This window comes from Musa acuminata, chromosome BXJ1-2, assembly GCF_036884655.1.
Source record: "Musa acuminata AAA Group cultivar baxijiao chromosome BXJ1-2, Cavendish_Baxijiao_AAA, whole genome shotgun sequence".
NCBI lineage: Eukaryota > Viridiplantae > Streptophyta > Magnoliopsida > Zingiberales > Musaceae > Musa > Musa acuminata.
Genome location: NC_088328.1, coordinates 25,937,329 through 25,960,693, shown reverse-complemented (window position 1 = coordinate 25,960,693; position 23,365 = coordinate 25,937,329). Strand labels below are relative to the sequence as shown.

General features: G+C 39.7%; 2 protein-coding genes across 11 annotated transcripts; one reads left to right on the top strand and one right to left on the bottom strand.

The window, feature by feature from the left end:
* Window positions 1–3,543: 3,543 nt before the first annotated feature.
* LOC103975747 (inositol-tetrakisphosphate 1-kinase 1) lies at window positions 3,544–5,261 on the bottom strand. The gene is made up of 2 exons (XM_009390809.3): window positions 5,103–5,261; window positions 3,544–5,029 (listed from the first exon to the last, which is right to left on the bottom strand). Exon 2 carries the CDS (start codon window positions 4,973–4,975, stop codon window positions 3,932–3,934), a length of 1,044 nt encoding a protein of 347 aa, XP_009389084.2. The 5' UTR covers window positions 4,976–5,029; window positions 5,103–5,261; the 3' UTR covers window positions 3,544–3,931.
* Window positions 5,262–12,502: 7,241 nt separating this feature from the next.
* Window positions 12,503–22,970, top strand: LOC103975748 (pentatricopeptide repeat-containing protein At5g13270, chloroplastic). 10 transcript variants are annotated; one of them, XM_065095463.1, is made up of 7 exons: window positions 12,503–12,688; window positions 13,230–13,831; window positions 15,213–15,328; window positions 18,489–20,952; window positions 21,065–21,130; window positions 22,042–22,101; window positions 22,227–22,970. In XM_065095463.1, exons 2-4 carry the CDS (start codon window positions 13,276–13,278, stop codon window positions 20,943–20,945), a joined length of 3,129 nt encoding a protein of 1,042 aa, XP_064951535.1. In that variant the 5' UTR covers window positions 12,503–12,688; window positions 13,230–13,275; the 3' UTR covers window positions 20,946–20,952; window positions 21,065–21,130; window positions 22,042–22,101; window positions 22,227–22,970. The 10 variants fall into 10 exon arrangements, with proteins under 10 accessions (XP_064951535.1, XP_064951510.1, XP_064951530.1 ...); XM_065095438.1 differs by having other exon boundaries at window positions 22,042–22,150; XM_065095458.1 differs by having other exon boundaries at window positions 18,489–21,130; window positions 22,227–22,328; window positions 22,621–22,970.
* The last annotated feature ends 395 nt before the right edge of the window (window positions 22,971–23,365 follow it).

The window sequence follows — 23,365 nt, the reverse complement described above, 5'->3', positions numbered from 1 at the left end:
GAACCAAATCGAAGTGGCCAATTTCACTAGTTTCTGATTACATTTTATCGTAAACCAAACTCCAGATCGTCCTCTTAATTAGACTCAAGAGATTAGAACAGTAGGAACAAAAAATCAACCTGGTGCTCAAGCAATGGACTTTTACACAAACCAGATATATGGATGCCATCTCAAGCAAAAGTTCCACTCTAAAAAAGCTTCACGTGAAAACACAAAGGCATCAATCAGACAAGCTAGTGACGAATTTTTTAGAACTATCTAGAATATTAAAGGAGGCAGGACATTTGGTAGCAAAATAGACTGCTGTCAAGGGTGCTCCCAGAGTAACTAGAGGCAACGAGAGAGAAGCAAATACCATACTAAATATTGGTGTCTGATGAAAGAAGCCCCATCTATGTGTAAGATGATCCATATGTTGAGCATCATTCAATGAGGCCTCTGCACATTGCTCCCTGTAAGCTGGACTTGACAGAGGGCTAGACGTGAATAACCACTTTCAAAATGCATGCATAATGTCAGGGAGTTTCTCTTCATCATCATGAAAGTTAATATCGGTATGTGCCAAAAAATCATCTGTCTCAAGACGCATTGCCTCATCTAATGTCAGTGGATTGACATACAAATTCTCTGACACATGCACCAACATACAAATTATATGGCAAATCCACCACCAGATTCCCAACTGGAATGTCAATAGTATCGTAGATGGGGCAATGTACCCTGGAACTGCAGATAACACTCCTATGTTGGTCAATTTAACTGTTCCAATCATTTCTGCTACCGCTGCAGTAGACTCACCAAATTCAGCTGAATCCGAGGGAACAGCTGAAAAACCAGAGCTTGCAGGCACAAGACCAAATTCCAGAATTTGTAGGGACTTCTGATTAGTTTAATGTGAGAACTCTGACTTGAAGTACTTTTCAAATGTTTCAGACAGAGACTGGAAGTTCTCTATCAAATGATTATCCAAATTGATCAAAGATTCTAGCATAGTCATCTTTAGTATCTGCCTTAGCATTGCTTTGGCTGCTTCATCGGTCAATGGTTGGTACTTCACTATTTGACCATCAAGCATTTCGCCATCCGAAGTGGCTCCTTGGTTTGGCAGCCTTTGCTTTTTCTGTAAGCATCCATTCATTAGTTATCACATATGCACCAAGTGTAATTGTAGCCACCAACACAGGTTCCACTTCCTAAAAGTTTTCGTTGTGCAAAATACTACTGCAGATAAAAAAGGAAATCACTTTTGTTGTCTCTGTCATCTTCGTCCTTATAATCTTCTCTTTAGAATATACAACATGGGTTCTTATCATCTGCTGGGATTATAAAGCAGCAGACCACTGCTACTACAGCTTTGATATGGATACTACAAACAGAACAGTGCCTAGCAACCGTGAGTTTCTACACACTCAATTCCAGCAAAAGAACAAGCATCATAAGGCCACCCTCTTTGCAAGACATGCGACTCACCTATGCCTCTGGATCCCTTGAATTGCATAACAGCATTGGAAATGTGCTGATTCTAGGGCCTATTGTCCTGGAATGACTCAAAAGTCCTACCCAATCAAAACCCAGGGCTTTTCTGATCAATACCCACGAAGGCCAATTAGAATCTTGGGCGTAGTAAGACAATTAATTAAAACACAAGAAAGAGTAGAAGACACTCCATTGTCAAACAGGTTTGGTCAAATGTCTCACCTCAAAGATAATCTATCTCATAAAGGCATTCAACCATACTAACATTTATGCAGCACTATATCAGTGATGACCTGTCTAGTCAGTTGTAGCCAGGGTTTGGGCTTCATAGGTCTAGTCCATCAACATGCTGCCACTCCACCATTATCCAGACACCAGTCTGCTGTCATCCCATGGTTGAATTGAATCATCCCAATCTCATCACCATATTGCTATTTTCCTCTTCTGGAAAATGTGTTGGCAAGTCGCTGACAATCTTTCTCTGGAGACTAGGAAGAATCAAGAAAATGTTTCATTTGTCATGACTCAATCTCAAACATTACAGGTATAACTAGATGTGTGCTCCACATTGTTGTGCTTGCTGCTTTGGCATAAAACGCTAGTTCCTTCTTCAACTTGCATTTTCTTTGGTTGCTTTAAGCAAATTTAGGGCAACACTAGTTTCCCCAGTGCCCAAAAATGCAGGCCAAAGACCAATGTCATCTCTATTATATCCAAGTCACCAAATCTGTCAGATACCAGACCATATCATGATGATTGGTGTCAAAACAAATCAGCAGGCCACCGAGTATGGGTGACATGTGCCGAGATATGGGGCTACTTAATACACAATAAAATGGATACTTTCTTGGACGGTCAAACTCACATTGGAACCCCAAAGGTGAATTATAGACCATATATATTATTAGGTCTCTATGAGGGAATTAATATTTTAAGTGGAAAAGATTGTGATATATTAGATACCTTAATAGTATTATACGATTAGATGGACATACTCATAGGCAATGTTATATCCAATGACTAGTTTGTAATACCCCAATAGTCTCATATCAAGAATTGATGGTGAGTTCTATCAGATGGACCTGCCAATTATGACATCAACTCAAGTAATCCGCGTTGTGTAGTTATAGACAATGTTATTTCCAAATGACTCCTATATACAAGTACATAGATCTTTACTGACTTAAGTATTTTGTGTCATGGTAGTCCCAGGAAATGTTATATCCAAATGACTAGGTTGTGGTAACCAAAGAATCTCATATCAATTCTTGATCATGACTGATTTTAGTGTATAGGATTTAGATGGATTTACTAATGATAACATTGACTTAATTATTGTGTGTAATGCAAGTTTTAGGCAATGTTAATTCCAAATGACTAGGTTAGTTAGCCTATACGAGTGAGTTGTAACATAGTTAACTGTAGTTAAGGTTTAGGCTTCACTAGCCAAGGAAAGGGCATTCTTATCTCTCGACCTTTAGAAACAGAGTCCCAAAGGATTCTCTCCCTAAAAATACGAACACCCATGTTACAAAGGGTCTTTTCAAATAAATGCATGCAGACAGCATAGGCAATCCATGCTCTTAGTGTCTATGGACTAGCAACAAACCTTATGTGTCAACAAATAAGGAATCAAATAAGTCCTTTACATGAAAAAAAAAGATTAATTAGGTATGATGCAGAAGAATCCTTCATTCATTTTTTCATGTGATTGTCGATCTTTTCGCTCTTTTTTTGGGCTACAGCTGCAAGTGCCTATTCATCCAAGTGCTGGCCAAAAGAAAACTGTGCCATCTGCCAGCAGATAGAACCTAGCATAGGATACCCCATACAATTCATCATCATACTATTTTATATGTCCTACAGGTTTCAAGCCATTCTTTGAGATATTATCCATTAAAACCTACAAATAGTTGTTACCCTAATATCCTGCAAGTTGCTGACTGCAATATCCAAAAGAAAGTTATATGATTGGAAGTATAAAATGTAGTGCACAACAAATATCAACCAAATGAAAACAAAGGAAAGATAATAATAATGTATCATTTCAGTAGAAGGAACATCAAGTAAAACTGAAGTTCAACGGTAGGTTTATAAGGTTGGCAAATTGCAAACTTACATGTACTACAGATGCCTGATTGATTGGAATCAGAATGTAATCCTTTTGAAAAAACCACAGACCATACACTTCTAATTGTCCAGTTGACGCATGTTAGAAGGATGTGTGACTAATTATTGCCACAAAATGAAGGATGTACATTGTCAATGTAAGAACCAAATAAACTCGTCACAAAGTTAGAAATGCCTATGCCCAACCTACTTATTCAGCCAAGTCCACAGCATGCAGCCATATTTATAATGCTTAGATCATCTTAGTTTGCAGAGAAGTGCAAATTGTACCTTTCAAGTACTCAAGTAAAATCAGATTTCTAAAAGAAAGGCAGCTTCGTGAACCTCATCCATCATTCTCCATATCTTCTGCCATCTTGCAGTGATTGCCAACCAAAAGCTTACTATCTTTGTCGTTGCTGCTGATGGCCGAGACTTCAGCATCTTGTCCTTTGTTCTCATGAACGATATTCCAGAAGAAATCCGTTAAGACGTTTTCATAACATGGCATCTTCGCATACCCGGGAAAATAGTTAATGTCGATCACAACGTAATGGTTTCCGACCTTCACATCCCTGATCACGTCAAAATTGAAAAGGCACAGTCCCATCGCCTGCCTCAAACCCTTCGCTATCTCGGTGACAAAGCTCAACGGAGGCATCTCTGCCTCATCCAGATGCATGTAATACTCTACCTCCGTTGGGTCCTGTGTCGTCATATTTGACACCTGCGAAAAGGTGACCGACCCCTCGGAACACTCCAACTTCTCTTCGGAGACATCCGGAAGAGACTTCCTCTTCACGCACTGAACGTAATCCCCCACTACATACACCTTGAAGATAACCCCGCCATGGTTCACAAACTCCTGCAGCACCAGCGGCGGTTTGAGTTTTAGGAGGGCATCCCGGTGGAAAACAAGGGACATCTTATGAGACTTAGCACTGCCATCGGCCACCAGGGGCTTAGCAATGACGGGGAAGCGGAGGGCCCCGACGACGCCGGAGTTGGAGAGGGTGCCGGAATCATAGATCACGACCTGGCTTGGGATCCCGAAGGTCTCCCTGTTCTGGGGAATCTCGAGCTCGGAGACGACCTGAAGCATGGAGATGCGATTGTGGAGGCGCTCGATGGCGAGGGGAGGGTCGACAATGGGGACGCCAGGGTTCCTGGTGGCGAAATCGTCAAGCTGGGCCTTCCAATCCTCGCCGTAGAGTTTGTGGAGCAAGCAATCAAAGGGTCCCTGTTCGGCGAGGGGCCGGGTGCCATCGATGGGGACGAGATCGATGCCTCGCCGGCGTGCGAGTTCGACAAGCGAGGGCTGGATGAAGCTCTGCTGCTTCTTGGGAGCGAGAGCGTAACCTACAGTGAACCTCCGAGGGTTTCCCGCCATGGTTATCTCGGAATCTCAGCAAACTCGTCGAATTCCTCCTCGATCTCCGATTGCCTGCCAAACAAACCGCATTTAAGAGCACAGGTCGATTCGAATCTAGGGTTCTTGAACCGAAATCATCGATTACCAAGAGCAGAACATGAAGAGAAGCGACGAACGATTAGGGTTCTATCTCTGTTCTCGCGCACCCAACACCAAAGAGATGAGAAGCACGGAAGCAGTTAAGACAGTGAGGGAGCTATACTAAAGGGGAGAGGGGCGACGAACCGAGGTTGGGGCTTCTTTTATAGCTCAACGAAAGTGAGGTGCAGTCACTCGCGGTCGTTTCACTCTCCCCTATAACGAAACGACGCGGCGGGGATATTTCTCCACGGGCGGTGATGAGAGGCGGGGAGCGAGAGGGGAGGAGCTGTCGCAGAATGCGGCGATCAGCCACGTGGCACGACGGGCCACTACCAGCGTCGCGAACCCCAACACGCAAGGTTAGCTCCCCATCCGACGGCCCCGATCTCCTGCTGGCGAACCAACGGCTCATGGCCCGCAAGCTCGATGCGACGAGTGGCTGACCAGTGGCGCAACGTGGCCGCCGCGGAGCCATCCGTTGGCCCTTTAACGGGCGTCAAAGAAGCACGTGTGGGAGAATCTCCATCGTCCATCGTCCATCTTACTTGATCAAACCAAATTTAAAAATAATTATCCGTATTTAAATATACAATTATCAAGATGCAATAAAGAATCAACGACTGTAGCTGTCAATTCGGACATTTAATCTGATTTCTTAAAGCCAACAGGGAGAGGAAGGTGTTGACTTGCCTAATAGTAAACTGACGGGTGCATGTCGAATGAAAACGCTGATAGGTGGGAAGAGGAATACGATGGGCTACTAAATCGCACGAGGGATTTGGACCGTAGACACGTTTGATCTACGCTCATCATGCTTTGAGAGGCGTGCGATGCGCCTTCATTGCGGAATCGAGGCCCACCAATAAAGACGGAGGAATCGGTGCGCGGCGATGGATGAGGAGGCAAATGACTCGTTGACGCGGCAAGAGTTGGGATGCGGTACGTATAAAAGCGGGGAAAAGATTCTTACGCAAGGGACAGGATTCCATTGGAAAGGGTGGGTCTCCGGTACACAGAATCATGTCATGGCTTTATATGTATATATATAAAGAATTATCCCTGGGAAGGCAAAAAAGTCTTGAGGTATGGCCGGTGAGGATCCGAGGAAAGAGATAGCTTGGTATTATTATTACAAGTTGACGGATCGAGCATTTTGTGTATAATTAAATATAATAATATCAGAATTGATCCTTGATGCGACGCAAATAACTTATTATCTGTCATTTTCTGATTATTAAATTTCTAAAATGAATTTGAAGTTGACAATTCTCATGGATTAACACTTCAAATGTGATTTTCTATATGTGCTTACGATGTCATTTACTTGATTCAGTTCACATGTCGGGTAAGATTGACTGTATTGTTATTACTTTTATTTTTAAATAATAATAATAATTATTTATTATTATTATTATTATTGATTAGATTTCACCTATTAAAATTAGTAATAAAAAATATCATCCATATACCGGAGGGAAAATTCCATATTCTAATGCCTGGGTGGAATTATCCAAGTGCTGGTGCGAAGACTTGTGATCGAACCCAAGCTTAATTTACACGGTTGAATGCTGCAATCTTTATAGTATTTCTAAGTTACTCGTATTTTAGAGTATTTTAGAACGCCCACTATCTTTAGCCTGACCGAGTCGATTTAAGAGGCTTATTCATTAAAACCCCTTTCTCTTAATACCTTTCCTTCATTGATGTTCACGCTACCCATCTTTTTTTCCTTTTTTACCTTCGTTTCTTATCTTTTTATGGATGGCTTCACTTTCAATTATGTTTCACCCTTCTTTAATTAATCGGATCTAAGTTTATCTTTTTCTTTAATAGATCAATGATAACAAATGAGTTAGACTCTAGTTGGATAAGCACTTCGATAAATAATGTCTTATCTTGTTATTGAAGAACTTATGCATCGTGGTTGGTGGATGGATCAACATGGCCTGGTCCACGGGTTGATGTCGGGAGTTCATGATCGGTAAGAGCGAGACGCATTGAGGTACGACACGTTGGGATGCTGACGTCGTCTAAGTGAAGGTAGCCTTCGATCAGGATACTAGTGTCGTCTTCGGGAAGGGCATCTCTCGATCGGGGCGATCGTACTTTCGAGAGCGGCTACACTCCTACACGAAAGGCTCTCATCGAGGGTTCCCGACTTTGGCATATCGATGATTAAATTAGTGATTGACTTCTTTTTTCTCTTTGTTTGTCTCTTCTAGTCAGATGTCGGTCAAAGACTTTTATATTACTATGCGAGGATCGACTGTACGTGGGTTTGGCATGACAATCGATCCCCAAGAAGCAAGGTGGTACCTTCAAACAATCGTCGCCCCAGAATGCAGGGAACGACACTAAGCGACGTCGTCCTAAGCTTTCTGAGACGGGACGTACTGAGGGATGCCTCGACATAGCTTCTGTCTTGGTGCGTGAAAATCTCCCCTCATGTTGATGTGACAAGGGTGTGAGTTATGAAGTCCAAAATATGTCTTATCATTTGTTAAGTAGAAGATTGAATTCTCTCAAGCATAAAAAAGGGAAAAGGCTGATTTTGTTGGAAGGTGGCTTGACAATTAAGATTGGTATCTAAAGCCAAACTCTTCACCCGCAAGTTCTTTTTGGTATTTTCTTTTAGCTTTCAAAAATCATTTATTGTTGAGTTGATCATTGTTTCCCGTGCAAACTGGATTCTGATTCGTTTTCTGATGTTTTCTTCTCGTGTCATGATGCCTTTTTATTTTGAAACATTCTTCAATTAGAACTTTTTAAAGAGTGGCATCTTGGAGTAATGCTTATGGAAAGCGATGATGTTGACGAACAATCCTCAATCAAAATCTTTAATGATTGTTATTTAACTGATTCTCCTCTTTATGTTTCTAGAGAGAGAGAGAGAGAGGAGCGAAGCACTCGAAGCAAAGATAAGGTAAGATTTTATCTTAAAATTTTATTTTATGATGTATTCATGTGGGTGTTCAAACCAATTTGAGTTGAATCGAAGTCTTTAGTCAATTCGATTTTATAAAAAATTGAATCAAATTAATTTATTGATTCGATAAAATATGTTGAACTAAAACCATTTTCAGATCCACCTAATTGAACTAATTAAAAACTGATTAATCTAATACAGTTAATCGATTAATATATATAATATAAAATTTTGATAAACTGATTTAATTTAATTGAATCAAATGGAAGTCTTTAGTCAATTGGGTGGACACGATACTATTTGTACAATTGGGCTCATGCCATTTGTGAAATTATGATATTGAAATTGGGATAATATCATTTAGATCGATTAGATTAATCAGATTAAATTGATTAAGGGTTTATAGACGAAATTGGGATAATACGATTCAAACCGATTTATAGACGAAAGAAGAATACTCCGTAGAGTCAGAATAATTTATAGTCTTCAAAATCAAATTAATTAATGATGGATCGATTCGGGCCAAATTAATTTATACCATTTAATTTTGATTCAATTTAATTTTTTAATTAGATTCGAGCACCCACAGTCATATCTTCTTACCCTACAGTAGCTATGAATTTGTTTCACGGTCCATGCACCTATCTGCCGTCGCAGTTGGGGAAACCGTCTTGCTAGGACACTTTCCATCCTTATTGAAGTTAATGCTGTTCACTATATGATGAAGAACCTGAACGTTTCCGACATTTATGTAAAGACTAATTTCCTCTCATTTGTCCATTTTACTAAAAGATCTCAAGATCCTCCTCGGTGCATACTATATCATGATGATCGTTGGTAAACAAACATGTCGTGGTTGGTGAGTCAGCACGGCCTAATCCACGGGTTGATGTCGGGAGTCTTTTGTTTGCCGAGCTGGATGCTGAGATCGATCGAACCCTCGCAATGGGGTCTTGATCAGTGTCTCTCGGTCTGGGTACCAATTGATGGCTCACCTTGGGGACATCGGTTGGCGACTTCCAAGGTTGGGACGCTCGTGGGTCGTAGGTGGTTGTTTTCCTACAAAAATGACCTTCGTCGGGTGATTCTCGACTTTGGCCACTCCGACGAGCAAGTCAGTTATGGGTTGAATTATTTTTTTTTTTAACCTCTCCCCAGGCCGGATGCCAGCCATGAGCTTTTATACTATTGTACGAGGGTCGGTTGCACATGGGTTCGGCGTGACCCTTGATCTTCGAGAGTTAATACGACACTTCTGACCGGCTGATAAGACCCTAAAGGTCTTATCGTCGCTCTGATACCAAATGATAAGACCCTAAAGGTCTTATCGTCGCTCTGATACCAAATGATAAGACCCTAAAGTCTTATCGTAAAAAAAGAAGAAGAGAAAGGGGAGAAATGGGGATGATAATGATCGCTTCGAGGGGATCGGCCTCCTTGATCACTTCGAGGGGATCGATCCTCCTTGATCACTTCGAGGGGATCAACCTCCTAGGGTTGTCCAAAGACAGAATAGTATTTTTCATAGATGATAAAAAAGAAGTAGTTACATCCCTATTAAATAGAGTTCCGACTTTAGCTAAACTAAACAGACTTAATAAATACGTAGAAAATAAAAGGAAAGCATAAAAAATAAAAGGAAAAATCAACTCAATAAACAACTGGACTAAAGAGACTCAATAAACATTATTCAAAAGCTCAAAAAAAGGTCCTAACATCGACCATCGTCTCGGGACGCGTGGAGCAACGTCAGACGGTGCCGCCTCAGGTTCCCGGGACGGGACATGTCGAACAGTGTCTCGGTATGGATTCTGACTTGGCATGTGGGGGTGTTCCCCTTACTGACTTGGCATCTTCAAATCAGCCTTGTCCTCAAGGCTGAGCAGCATCAATCTCAGGGAGCTTCTCTTTCAGCACTTTAGCCATAGACTATCTGCAACGCATCACAACTCGTTGATCAAGTATGGTCTCCACTTTTTGAGAGTGTAAGCAATAGGTCGATTTTTCAGTGTAGTAATCGTTGCATGAAACTTTTGGCACTGTATAATCAATTTTATCTTTGAACCTTTGCTATCATAAGTGAAAATCCATCCATCAATGATCTTTTACTTCGAATCTGTCATAGTCTTCAATGTGATGGGCCAATCGATCAACAGTTTCACTGTCCATAGAATTGTTAGTGCTACCAGTATCAATCAAAACTATAATAAGCTGATGTTCTAGAGTTTCGCCAACTTCCATAGTTTGCGGGTTAGAGTAGTCGGCTAATGCATGCATTGTATGTATGGTAGGTCCAACCTCTTCATTAGAATTTATACCTTCATGATCGGAGTCCACATTCTTAGCTTTCGGTTCCTCTCCAATTGGTTCAATCATCATAAGTTGCCCTTGTTTACATCGATGCTCCATACTCCATTTTTCATCATAATACAAACTCTTTGCTAATCTTTCATTGAGTTCTTCTTGGGTTAGTATTCGGGTGTCAAGGCTTTGGTTGGGAATAGATGGGGCCAGTGGCTTACTAATCATCTGGTTGTTGTCACTTCTATTTCCATGATTTTCCATGTTGATTTTTTTCTCATGTAGATGTGCGAATGAGATCGCAGCTATCATAGTGCGGGGTTGACGAGCCTTAACTTCACACCGAATCTCTGGAATAAGACCTTCAATAAATGTATCCAGAAGTTATCGTTCCGACCAATCTCTAGCTTGATTTGATAATCTTTCAAACCTACTCTGATATTCCAACACAGTAGAAGTCTGACAAATTTTTGAGAGCTGTCTATCCACCTTCATGTTTGAGTAGATTGTGTCATAATCTTGGGGCCCTTTTCTAGTATTTCCAGATCTATGCAATGTAAAACTTGAGCTCACACCTTGTTGAAATTTACTAAGGCTCCCCAGTAAATCTTTTTTGAAATCATTAAATACTTCTTGTAACCGGTTCTCAATTCTAATTTCTAATGCTTCCATTTGTGCTTTCACTAAGTTATCGGTGGCCATTTCGTAATACTACAAATCTATAATCTCAACTCCTATTTTTGGTGTTGGTCAAGGGCATCAATCACTGCCCTATTCGATGCTTCTGTTGTGATGCAATTGGTGGCAACACTATGGGAATGAAGGGTTGCTGCGAGGATACAGGGATGTAGCTGTTGGCCGGAGAGCAACGACGACCGGCGAGTGGGCTGGCCGGACGTAGGGGAAGCAGGGGTGCGTGGCTGCGGTTGCTGCTTCTTCTTCTCTCTTTCTTTCTTTCTTCGTTTTTTTTTTTTTTTTTTTTTTATAGCTTCGTTGCAACGAGAACGCCAAGGATCGCTGCTCTGATACCAAATGATAAGACCCTAAAGGTCTTATCGTAGGCTCTGATACCAAATGACAAGACCCTAGAGTCTTATCGTAGGCTCTGATACCAAATGATAAGACCCAAAAGGTCTTATCGTCGCTCTGATACCAAATGATAAGACCCTAAAGTCTTATCGTAAAAAAAGAAGAAGAGAAAGGGGAGAAATGAGGATGATAATGATCGCTTCAAGGGGATCGGCCTCCTTGATTGCTTCGAGGGGATCGACCCTCCTTGATCGCTTCGAGGGGATTGACCCTCCTTGATCACTTCGAGGGGATCGGCCTCCTAGGGTTGTCCAAAGACAGAATAGTATTTTTCATAGATGATAAAAAAGAAGCAGTTACATCCCTATTTATAGAGTTCCGACTTTAGCTAAACTAAACAGACTTAATAAATACGTAGAAAATAAAAGGAAAGCATAAAAAATAAAAGGAAAAATCAACTCAATAAACAACTGGACTAAGCAGACTCAATAAACATTATTCAAAAGCTCAGAAAAATGTCCTAACATCGGCCACCGTCTCGGGACGCGTGGAGCAACGTCAGACGGTGCCGCCTTAGGTTCCCGGGACGGGACATGTCGAACAGCGTCTCGGTACGGATTCTGACTTGGCATGTGGGGGTGTTCCCCTTACTGATTCTCGAGCTGGCGTGGTGGTACACGGGTCGAACAACGCCTTTGTACGGATTTTGACATGGTGTGTGGCATCGGATGTCACGTATCTTTGGTCCAAAATATGCCTTATTAATCAATCACATCTCCTATCTCACTTTTTGTATATAAGGCCCATATTTTATCTTTTTTAAAGGAGAAATACAAGTTATTAGATCTCAACAAAAAATAGTTTGTGTCTCACAATTAATCCTTCATATATTTTATTATCTAATTATATTTTATTTTTAAATAACAATTTATAATATTATAACTTAAAATTCTAAATAAATTTCTAATTTGTATAACATCCTTTAAAAATATAAATTATTAGAAAATTCATATTCCTTATTTGAAATATTTTGGGATATCAGTTTTAGAAATTAGATAATTGTCTTAAAAAAATAAATTTTTTTTAAAAGATAATGTCTTATGTAAAATTAAATTAAACAATATGCTTTACTCTGTGATGCCGTCAAATGCAACGGCGAGTAGGGCTTGCCTTCATTCGATCATTCCGACGCCAACGCCGCTGCCGCTGCCGCCCCCTCGTCCTCTTCCTTCACATAACTGCCGTACGCAGTATCTGTCGCTGCCCTAGCCTTCTTGTTTGCAAGTCCCAGGGGCCTGCCGTCCGAGTTCAAATCCAACTTCACCAGATTGGAGGTACTTATTCCTCTGCTCGCCCAATTCCACTATTATTTTGCTCGTTCTCTGTTGCTCCGTTCCTTCGCAAGCATGTAGTGCTGGTGAGAATCGAGTTGGTGACTGACTGTTCTGATGAATTTTCTACATGACAGTTTCTCTGATTGATTTGAACGCAATTCATCTTGGTTTGGAGAGATTAATTGCTCAGTTAGGATTGGGAACATTTGTTTGATCTGCTGAGACTGAGCTAAGTTGCTGTATTTTGATTGCATTTATCAACCAATTGGACAACAGACATAGGACCATGGTATTTGCTTTGATGCATGAGTGTCATCTAGCTCCTTAAACTTCGTAGGGGAAAAATTGAGGGCCTGATGTTCTTGATTTGAGATATTTCTTTGGAGTTTTAGGAAGCTTCTGTGCATTTACCATTTTAAACATGTTGAAACATTCAAGTGATTTCTTTTTATGAAACAACTGTCTGCCGCCTTATGTCTGTAAGCACTGTAACCCTTTTATCATGATGATTTCTATGTGGTTAACGATCTCTTTCGTGCAGGTATCATGAGTATTCATTAATATAGCTGTTCCTGATCATTAAAAGAATGGCCAGTGCTTCGGTTCAGCCCACCACCCTTCCCGTTGTAGGTGCTTGTAGGAGCCAATGGCATCTTCAACGATCTGGGAAGGCTAGAAGGCCTTGCAATAAGATGTGCCATCTGCAACCATATTTTCCAAGTTTGAGAGGCTTTATGGGCTTGCAAATAACAGATAATTTGAAATTTTTATCAAGATCTGTGTGTGGTCTTCATTGTGTGGTCTCAGGGTATGTCTATAACCAACAGGGAAAAGCTAGGCAGGGAGCCACTGCAGCCATGCTTGACCTCTTCACAGAGAAGGCAATCAAGGTTATCATCCTTGCCCAAGAAGAAGCAAGACGGCTAGGCCATAAATATGTTGGGACAGAACAAATATTGGATGCTCTTATTGATGAAGGCACTGATGTCACTGTAAATGATTTAAAATCAGTGAGAAACAATCCTAAAGATGCACATGTTCAAAAGGTTATTCGAGGGGGAAGGAAATTTGTAGCCGATATGCCATTTTCACCGCAAGCAAAGCATGTCTTAGAACTTTCATTGAAGGAAGCTCGTCAACTTGGTATTTTCTACTGAACTTCCTAGGAATGGAGCTTTTATTGTAGATCGGACTTTTTCAACTGTAACTTCTTTGTATCTTATTTGTTGATTTCAAGTGCTATTATTTAGTACTAGTTTCTGATCTTCCATTTGCTATTAGTTGACCCATATGGCAATTTCTGGTTTCCTATTTTCTTACCTTCGATTCTTGTTTTTATCACATTTCTTAAATTTTCACTTCTTGTAATTCTTGAGGTGCAATTATCTTATTGATACAGTCTATCACTTGTGTTTTTGTGTTAGTGAGTGTACATATATTTAGCATCATTGTGATTCTCGCTTGCACTCACTACCAGTCAAGGGGAAGAATAGCCCCCTTGAACCCACATTTCTATATATGATATTATTGATTTTGGAGTTAACTTAAGCATACATGTCTTGAAAGTTGTTATTATTAGCATTTGGATGTACCTTAACTGCCACTAATAATATATGTTGTGTGCATTGTTATGTTCAATATTTTCACATATGTATTTATTTTTTCTACACATATGTTATATATGGTTTTAATTGTCTATATCTGATGTTCCTGATGAATAACTTAGGCATCCTGCATCTTATTTACCGAATAAGCGCCTTTAACGAGAATCTCTCATCTATTCTCAATACAAAAAATAAGTTAAATATTACCAAACACAAAGCCATTAAAGTGTGAGGAGTGCTCATAAATTTGACATCAGTTCCAAATCTGATGACATCTCCCTGCTTTGTGATGATATTCCTATTTCCACAAGAGGTTAAAAGTTGCCTCTAGTCTCCCCCTGCCTCTATATCTAATGTGGTAGTGGATGGTGAATGATGATAAATGGCAAATGCAAGAGTTTAAATGACTAACAAACATAATGGTAGCAGCATCTCTTATGTTTCAGTTTCTTTTTTGACTTTTCTCCCTCTAGACTTTCCTCTTGTCCTTTCCTTCCTGCCTCTCCTTCCTTTTCTCTTCTTTTGAGTCTGTCAAGTCAACTAGAATTGGTCAAAATCGACTAATTTTAATTGATCTTTATCAGTTCTTGTAATTTTAAAGTAATTTGTCGGTATAAGGCCGAGGACTTAGCTAAAATATGATCGGCCTTTGACGATATTGATATAGATTGAGTGTAGTGGAATTGACCAACACTACAAGCTATGATTGCAATATCTATTGTTATGCTTGTCCAGACAGCATGTGTAGCAACTCTCTTAGCTTTTTGGATATTTGGTTTCCAAATATTTTCATCAACATGTCTATAACAAGACAACATGCATACACAATCAACAAGGACAACCACATGAACGTTTGTTTGTTGGCACTTTTTTTAGTGGGATGGAGGTGGGAGTTGAACTATAATTTGTTGAATTTTCAGGTCATAACTATATAGGATTGGAGCACTTGCTTATTGGGTTACTTCATCGGGTTGAAGGCATAGCTACTTATGTGCTTGAGAATTATGGAGTTGATCCAAGCAACATAAATACTCAGGCAAGCCTTAAATCTTAAGAAAATCTGCATATGTGCTTCTAACAAACTCTATAAATTTGTAGCGATTTTTAATGTATTTCTCTCAAAATGAAAAGATTTACATGATACATACCTTTTAGATCTTTATCTGGAAACTTCCATTTGTACATTCTAATCTTGATGCACACCAGAAATGGGTCTATTGATTGATTTCTAAAGGTATCTGATGAACTAAGTTATAAAGAGATATATATGAACTTCCTAATGGGCAAAAGTTTTCAACTTGTGCAGGGATACAAGAGAAGGAAAGCCCCTTGATTTGGACCTTGATCTACATTGCTGTGCCTGTGATAGTATCTATGATGGTTATATTTGAACAAAACTGTGTTAATAGGTTATATAATGGTTGGTGGAAGTATTTGGAATTTCCAAATTGTTGGTCCATGATTAATCACTAATTATTTTTTGCTACAAAAGATTGATTAATTTAGAAATAGAGTAATAACTGATTGTCTTACATATATATTAATATTCATTTTCTATATTCTACGGGTTAAGTTGATTGAGATTTTATATGGTTAGTTGAATCATTTCAGCATGTATGATTCTTTTGAACAAAAAAATATGAAGACCTTTATTAACCTTGCTGTGCTTCTTCGCATAGTGTTGGTTTGTACTAGAGCTATTTCTTGTAGCCAATTCTGACCCATCACTTGATTTTATCATTAGATTAGTAAGCAATGTTGGAACTTGGCTGAGCCACAGGTTTAAAGAAACAACCAAGTCAAAAAAGACCCTGGTTCTTTGGCAAAGAGCCTGACCATGTCTGTTTCTGTGTCATTTGTTAACTCGGCTGAGTCAGCCCAAGCTTTATTGAAGCTCACCAAGTCAATAGCTGTGATTTTTTTATAAGTTACAGAGACACAACCAAATATGAGGAATACAGCAATTGACATTAAAAGAATCAAAGGAACAGCAAGATGGAAAGTTCTGTTCTGGCTTTTTGCCTCTACACATCATTGCTTTCTATTTTTCAAGAGTTAAAAAAGAAAAATAAAAGAAAAGAGCACTTGGGGAATGAGACACGAGGGAACATTTTTGAGCAAGAGATGTGTCAGCATCTTATAGTTCTCCTTCCTTTTTCCTTCTTTTCTTCATCTTATATTTGCCTTTGTCTTTTTTGTTTCATTCTTTTGTTATTTTGCCTTTTGTTTGATGTTTCATAGTCCCATACCGTCTTTTGTTTGGTTAAAGGATGATTTAAACTGTTGGGCATCCAGGTTAATGTAAAGTAACTTGCTGGTACTGTATCTTTTCGTTGTTATTAATAATGGGGAATTTTGGTGTACTTGGTATGGCACATCAGAGTTTGAACTTTTAGATTTAAGTGCAGTTTTTGTTATTCTCAGAATATATAATATGGATAGCTGATGGATTATTTGGGATGACAAGCTTGTTGTTGTTGTTTGATAGCAAAGAATCAATTACATGACATACATGATATACAACAATTTTCTTTTCTTTTATTCTGTTGTTGGAGCTCTTTGAACACAAGTCTTGACTCGTCCAAGTTAACTCAGTTGACTTGGCCATTCATATTCAAGGGGCACCAAACTGAGTTTAGATGTTTCTATCATGATTGAGTTCGATGGAATAACTGGCCTATTGACTTTGTTAAACTTAAATTTCTGGCCCAAAATGTTTAGGCTGAAGTTAACAGTACTACACCCATCAAACCTATATATGCCAGTCAAAGTCTTAGTCTACTTTTGATGTGAGACTAAATCGGGAGTGTTATAATCTCCCCCACTTAAGGGCTTAACATCCTCGACATGGTCTAATATAACCCAGATCAAATCCTAACATGGTGCATGTGAGGCATTACCCAATGGTGGTTCCGACGTATCTTCCGGTCCCGTTCACGGGTAGCCTTTTCCTACTTGAACTTCTCACCATGTCCCAATACTAAACTAAGTTTGATATCAATTGTTATGACCTGCCCTGATGAGATAGTTGACCTATTAACTTCGTTGAATCAAAACCACTGGCTCAAAATGTTTAAGCTGAAGTCAATAGTAGTACACTTATCAGGCTCTTATAAGCCACCTATCATATCCTAATAAGCTAATCAAAGTTTTAGTTCACTTCCAATGTGAGCAGTGATTTAAAAAGGCGCTCAGGCAAGGCGAGACCCGAGCATCTCGCTTCATTTCCAGGCGGCGCGCTTCAAAGAGGCGCCGCCTGGGCGCTCGCCCAAGCCCAGGTGCAGGGCACTTCGGGTGAGCGCCTAGGTTAAACCAGGTGACCAAACCAACGTTTGAGGTCTGGTTCGGTCTTCGGTGCTTTAGTTGGTTCAATCGAACCAACTAAAGCATCGATATCAGCGTGACTTCCCCAACCCTAACCCTGCTCGCTGTCGCCGCTCGCCGCTCTCGCTGCTGCTGCCGTTGCTTGCCGCTCCCACTATTGCCGCTTGCCGCTACCGCTGCTACTATTGCCATTGTCTCCGCTCGCCGCTTCCACTCCCGCTGCTGCTGCCGTTGCTCGCTGCTACCGTTGCCACTGTCTCCGCTCGCCACTTCCGCTCCCGCTCCTGCTGATCGTTGCTGCCAGTGCCACTGTCGTCACTTGCCGCTCCCGCTGTCGCTGCTGCTGCTTGTTGCTATCGCTGCCATTGTCGTCGCTCGCAGCTGCGTCTCTCGCTCTTCTCAGTCAACACCCTCGGTCTTCCAACTCTTCCCTTACACTTTTCGATAGTATACTGTAACAGTATACTGTTAATTGTATACTAGTAATAGTATTTGTATTTATTAGATTAATTTAATAGCATATTTGTATTTAAAAATTTAAATAATTATATTAATTAATTATATTATATATTTTTATATTTTAGGGCATCATTTCTCTCGGGTGAGCGCCTCAGTCGTTTTTGGATCTTGGCGCCTAGCGCTTTTTAAATCACCGAATGTGAGCTAAATCAGAGGTGTTACAATTTTAAACCTTGTTATGAACAGACTCCTCAAAATAAAATAAACAAGCATTCTGGTCCATTGCAAATAATGATCTTTATCTGGACAGTATGCAAAAGTAAACAAGTACTTTTGTGTGTGCAAGTGTGCAATGTGTTATATGCTAATATCTAAATAACTTCTGCAAGACTTACAAACTTATTCTATTACAGGTTTGTGAATTATGGAGCCAGGATACAAAGCTAAAAGCTCAGATAACTTCTCTAGTTGACAAGGAAAAAGAGAGAAACCAAGTAAAGATTAAGGCAGTTTCTTCAGATCTAGTCGTGACAGAAGCAGACATGAAGCAAACTGCATCTTCTTGGACTGAAATTTCTGTGGAGAATGTCATGCACAAAGAGTCTGGCCACTTCATAAGCCACAACATCCAAACCCACAAAATCCCTTCTTCCTTCACCAAAATCCCTTCATGGGTGTCATTGCGTTCCTCCCTCTCCCCTTCTCCCTCTTTCCAAGCCCAACAGGAGAATGGCCTCCTTGAGAGCCTCCACGTTCTTTCCCTGACCAACCAGGGCAGATTTCATGAAGCACGGGAGTTCCTTGGTTTCATGGACTCCTCAGGCATCTGCATAAAGCCCCATGTTTACCAATCACTCTTTACAGCTTGCGGCACCTGGAAATCCCTGGATGATGGACGGTTCTTCCACCATCACATGCTGAAGAGGATCAGAAATAGAAACCTGGATGCTTCCCTTGCTGATTGCCTCCTTAAGATGTACTTTGACTGTTCAGGTCTTGATGATGCTTGTAAAGTTTTCAAGGAAATGTCTAGTAGGATGTTGAGTAGTTGGAGCATTATGATATGTGGTTTTGCTCGCAGTGGGTATCTTCAAGAAGCCATTCAACTTTTCTCTAAAATGAAAATTGAAGGACTTGACCCGGATATGACAGTTTTTGCCAACTTGTTGCGTACATGCTCGAATGACTTAGAGTTCGAGCTTGGCAAACAGATTCATTCGTACATGATAAGAATTGGGTTCATATCTGATGTCTTCTCTGATACAGAGCTTGTTAATATGTATGCTAAATGTGGGTGCTTGGATACCTCAGCTCTTCTTTTAGATCGCATGGTGGAGAGGAATGCTGTGTCTTGGACTAGTCTGATGGTTGGTTATACCCAGGTTGGGAGGCAGTATGAGGCGTTGGTCTTGTTTAAGCGGATGATGTGGGAAGGCACAAAGTTAGATCAGTTTGTGTTCTCAATCGTCCTCAAGGCATGTTCTGAGATGGAGAATTGGGAGGCAGGGAGGCAAGTTCATGGGTGCATTATCAAATTGGGGATGGATTCTGATGTCTCAGCAGGAACACCTATTGTTAACTTTTATGTCAAGTGTGGGAATATATTTGAAGCTCAAAATGCCTTTGATAGGATCTGTCAACCTAATGAGGTTTCATGGAGTGCTATTATTGCTGGTTATTCCCAAGTGGGTAGATATGAGGAGTGCTTCCGGATGTTCAGATACTTGAGGAGTAGAAAAATGACACGAAATTCATTCATATATTCTAGCCTTTTTCAAGCGTCTTCTGCATTAACTGATTCCAGTTCTGGTAGTCAATTGCATGCTGATGCAATAAAGAGAGGGCTTGTCTCCAACCTTGTTGGTGATAGTGCTTTGGTTACCATGTATGCAAGATGTGGTAATTTGGATTATGCACGTAGGGCTTTTGAGTTGATTGCTGAACCTGATACTGTCGCATGGACAGCTATTATTGCAGGATGTTCTTATCATGGTCAGGCTTTGGAAGCTCTGGATCTTTTCAATAAGATGCTCAGTTGTCAGGTTAAGCCAAATTCCATCACATTTACTGGTATTTTGAATGCATGTAGTCATACTGGGTTGGTTTCTTTGGCGAGAGAATATTTAGATTCAATGTATAGGGTTTATGGTGTGGAAGCAACTTCTGATCATTTTAACTGTATGATTGATGTTTACTGTCGTGCTGGCTATTTGGAAAGGGCGTATGAATTAATCAGATCTGGTTCCTTCCAACCTGATGCTCTAAGTTGGAAGATGTTGTTGAGTGGATGCACCACTTATCAAAATGTGGATCTTGGGAAGGTTGCAGGGGAGAATCTTCTTAGTATGGATCCCAATGATGCTGCTGCCTATATCCTCATATTTAACATGTATGCTGCAGCAGGTAGGTGGGTGGAGGTGGCCTCAGTTAGAAGGATGATGAATGGAAGACGTATTAAGAAGGAAGTTAGTTGCAGTTGGATAACAGTTAAGGGTAGTGTTCATAGATTCATTGTGGGAGATAAACACCATCCTTTAACCAAACAAATATACTGCAAGTTAGATGAATTGGACAGACAAATAATGGTATCTGAATCCAATGTCACAACAGACAGAAACTCGAATGTCTTGCACAAAGAGCGTATGGAGCAGCTTCTTGACCACAGTGAGAGGCTAGCAATTGCCTTTGGGCTTATATCGGTACCAACATGTTGCCCAATTTTGGTCTTCAAAAATCTTCGTGTTTGTAACGAGTGTCATTCTTTTACAAAGATGGTGTCCAAAGTAACTGGGCGTGAGATAATTGTAAGGGACTCAAGTCGATTCCATCATTTTAAAAATGGAAGGTGTTCTTGTAATGACTTTTGGTGACCACAGTGTAGGTGTAAATTACTAAGCTCATTGAGGTCAGAAAATGTCTTTTGTTTGACTGAAGCACTATACCAACTGAATCAAATCTTCAATTTTTGTCCATATGCAAACATCAACAGAAAAATTATCAGTATAGGAGATGAAAATACTGGAAGGTGTTTTGATCAAAATGGGGACGCCTCGAGGTAACTTCACATCAGTTTTGTCCTTGAAATTCTTCAGCTAGTTATAACTGGTTTCAGTTCTTGGTGTCGTGAGATTAGACTTCTAATCTTTGCCAGTGAAGTCATATCCTTGGAAAGTTGAATTTGGTTCTAGATATTTTCCCATCGGTCCTCTTCCAGTGGTCAGGCCGGAAAGGCTTCAAATAACTGATGTTCTTTCTTTCCTGGATTCATCATTATTACCAATGAATGTACCAATTCCACCACTGTCATCAAAGTAGCCATATTCCTAGTTATTGTTTGGTTTGTCATTATCACAACTAAATTGCTGTTCACAATGCAATAACAGCTACCATCATTTTCAACCACAACGAAGGACACCGCTGACACTATCTTTACAGTCATCATTGTCGTGATGAAATATACTTCTTGAAAATATCTTTAATAGTTAATTTAATTGAACTGGTGGATATTCTTTGTTCTTTACCTAATTGCAAAGTCTTTTCCACATAATGAATGCTTAAAGCATGTCTTTCTCTTTTGCTTAGTTGAAATATCCTAAACAGTTAAACTAGCTTTATTGTAAGTATTTTGTTTCTTTTATTAATTCTGGATCCAATTAGTGAAATAACTAAGTATTTTTAAGGGTTCATTGCATTTGTGTGTTCACAAGGATTTGCAATAGCCTGTCATGTGTCAGTCACCTGCAATAAAGAAGTTTCCCTAGATTATATACCAGAATAATATTCTTTATCCCCCTTATTAGTTATTACTGATCCTCTTTCTTCAATGACTCCTACCACCCTAATAAAGCAATTGACTCGATTGAAGAAGGTGGGTTTCATTTTAGGCTTCACCATGTTTAGGTTAGGTTTTATTTTCCATGAATTTGTTATGATGTCCCATGTTTAAGTAAGACTTGTCATTGACAGCTTCCATGGGAGATCAGAGAACTTGTCGAATTGCTCAAGGAGATTACAGAAGAGAACAAGGTATTCTGCAGCCATGATTTGAAAAGATCTGTCTCATATTTTCAATCAGGTATTAAATGATATCATTATACTGCCATCAATAACTACATTGTTTGCAATAAGATGGGCTTTTTTTTCTTATGTAGGGCTCAAAATCCATTCCAAGTGCCGATCTGTTTGGTCACAGTACAGAAGACCCTGGGCTGATCATGACTGCTGTTGACATCATCAACCATATCTCTTTCCAGGTTCATTTTTGAAAGTGATATGTAATTCAATTTTCTGACTAATTATTTTTCAATATTAATTTAGATCAGGAATATATCTTAGAGGAATTTCATGAATATCCAAAAGAATGATTTATACAGGGAGGGAGCTTTCCTAACATTTGCTATGAGAATTCTTAAACTTTTTTTTACGAGAATCACATTATGTTGATTTAATTTCAGGGTCTCTGCATATTTAGAAATGTACTGCCAGTGTTTTGCAAGATATGTTCTCATCCATAAGAATTACCTTGGGTGCCACTTGCATTTCTAGGCAGCACAGGATACATCCTCCCTAAAGAACATAGCTGGATCTCCAGCTTCCATCCTTATCAATGCTGTCAAAGACACAATCCCTCAAGTGTGTTGCATAGGATCTAGTCGACATGCAGTATCAATGGCTGGCTGCTCATCCACACAGATTAGTTTGAACATCTCAAGTTATAAGCTTTAAAAGCACAGCTTCATTCTTTCCCCCGGAAGATATTATTGTACATTTCCTATTCACATTCAATGTATTATGCAGTTATATATATATATATATATATATATATATATATTGATGAACAGAAGTTTGTCTATCTTGATTGTAGTTGTATAAATGCTCAAAATGTTTGGTTTGTATGTATGAACCTGGCAATTGCCAAAGTCTGCTGGTGTTTGTAGTCATCATACACAGTTTCTGCTGCTTTGCAGACTAAAATTCTGCTGGTGTTTGTAGTCATCACACAGTTTTTGCTGCTTCTCAGACTATGGGTTACATTTATGCATGCTATGATGGTATTCATCTACATTTGTTTGAGGCTTAATATATGTTTTTGTTATGAAAATAAAAAAAGTGGCTCTTGCTGTTTTCTTTTTTGCTTCTTCGTTTGCTCATTTGTTAGCAAACTTATGTCAAATGGAAGCTTTGACTTGTGCTTGCATGCTATAATGGTATAGTCATCTGCATTTCTTTGTGGCTTAATATATGTTTTTGTTGTGAAAAACGAAAAAGTGGCTCTTGCTGTTTTCTTTTT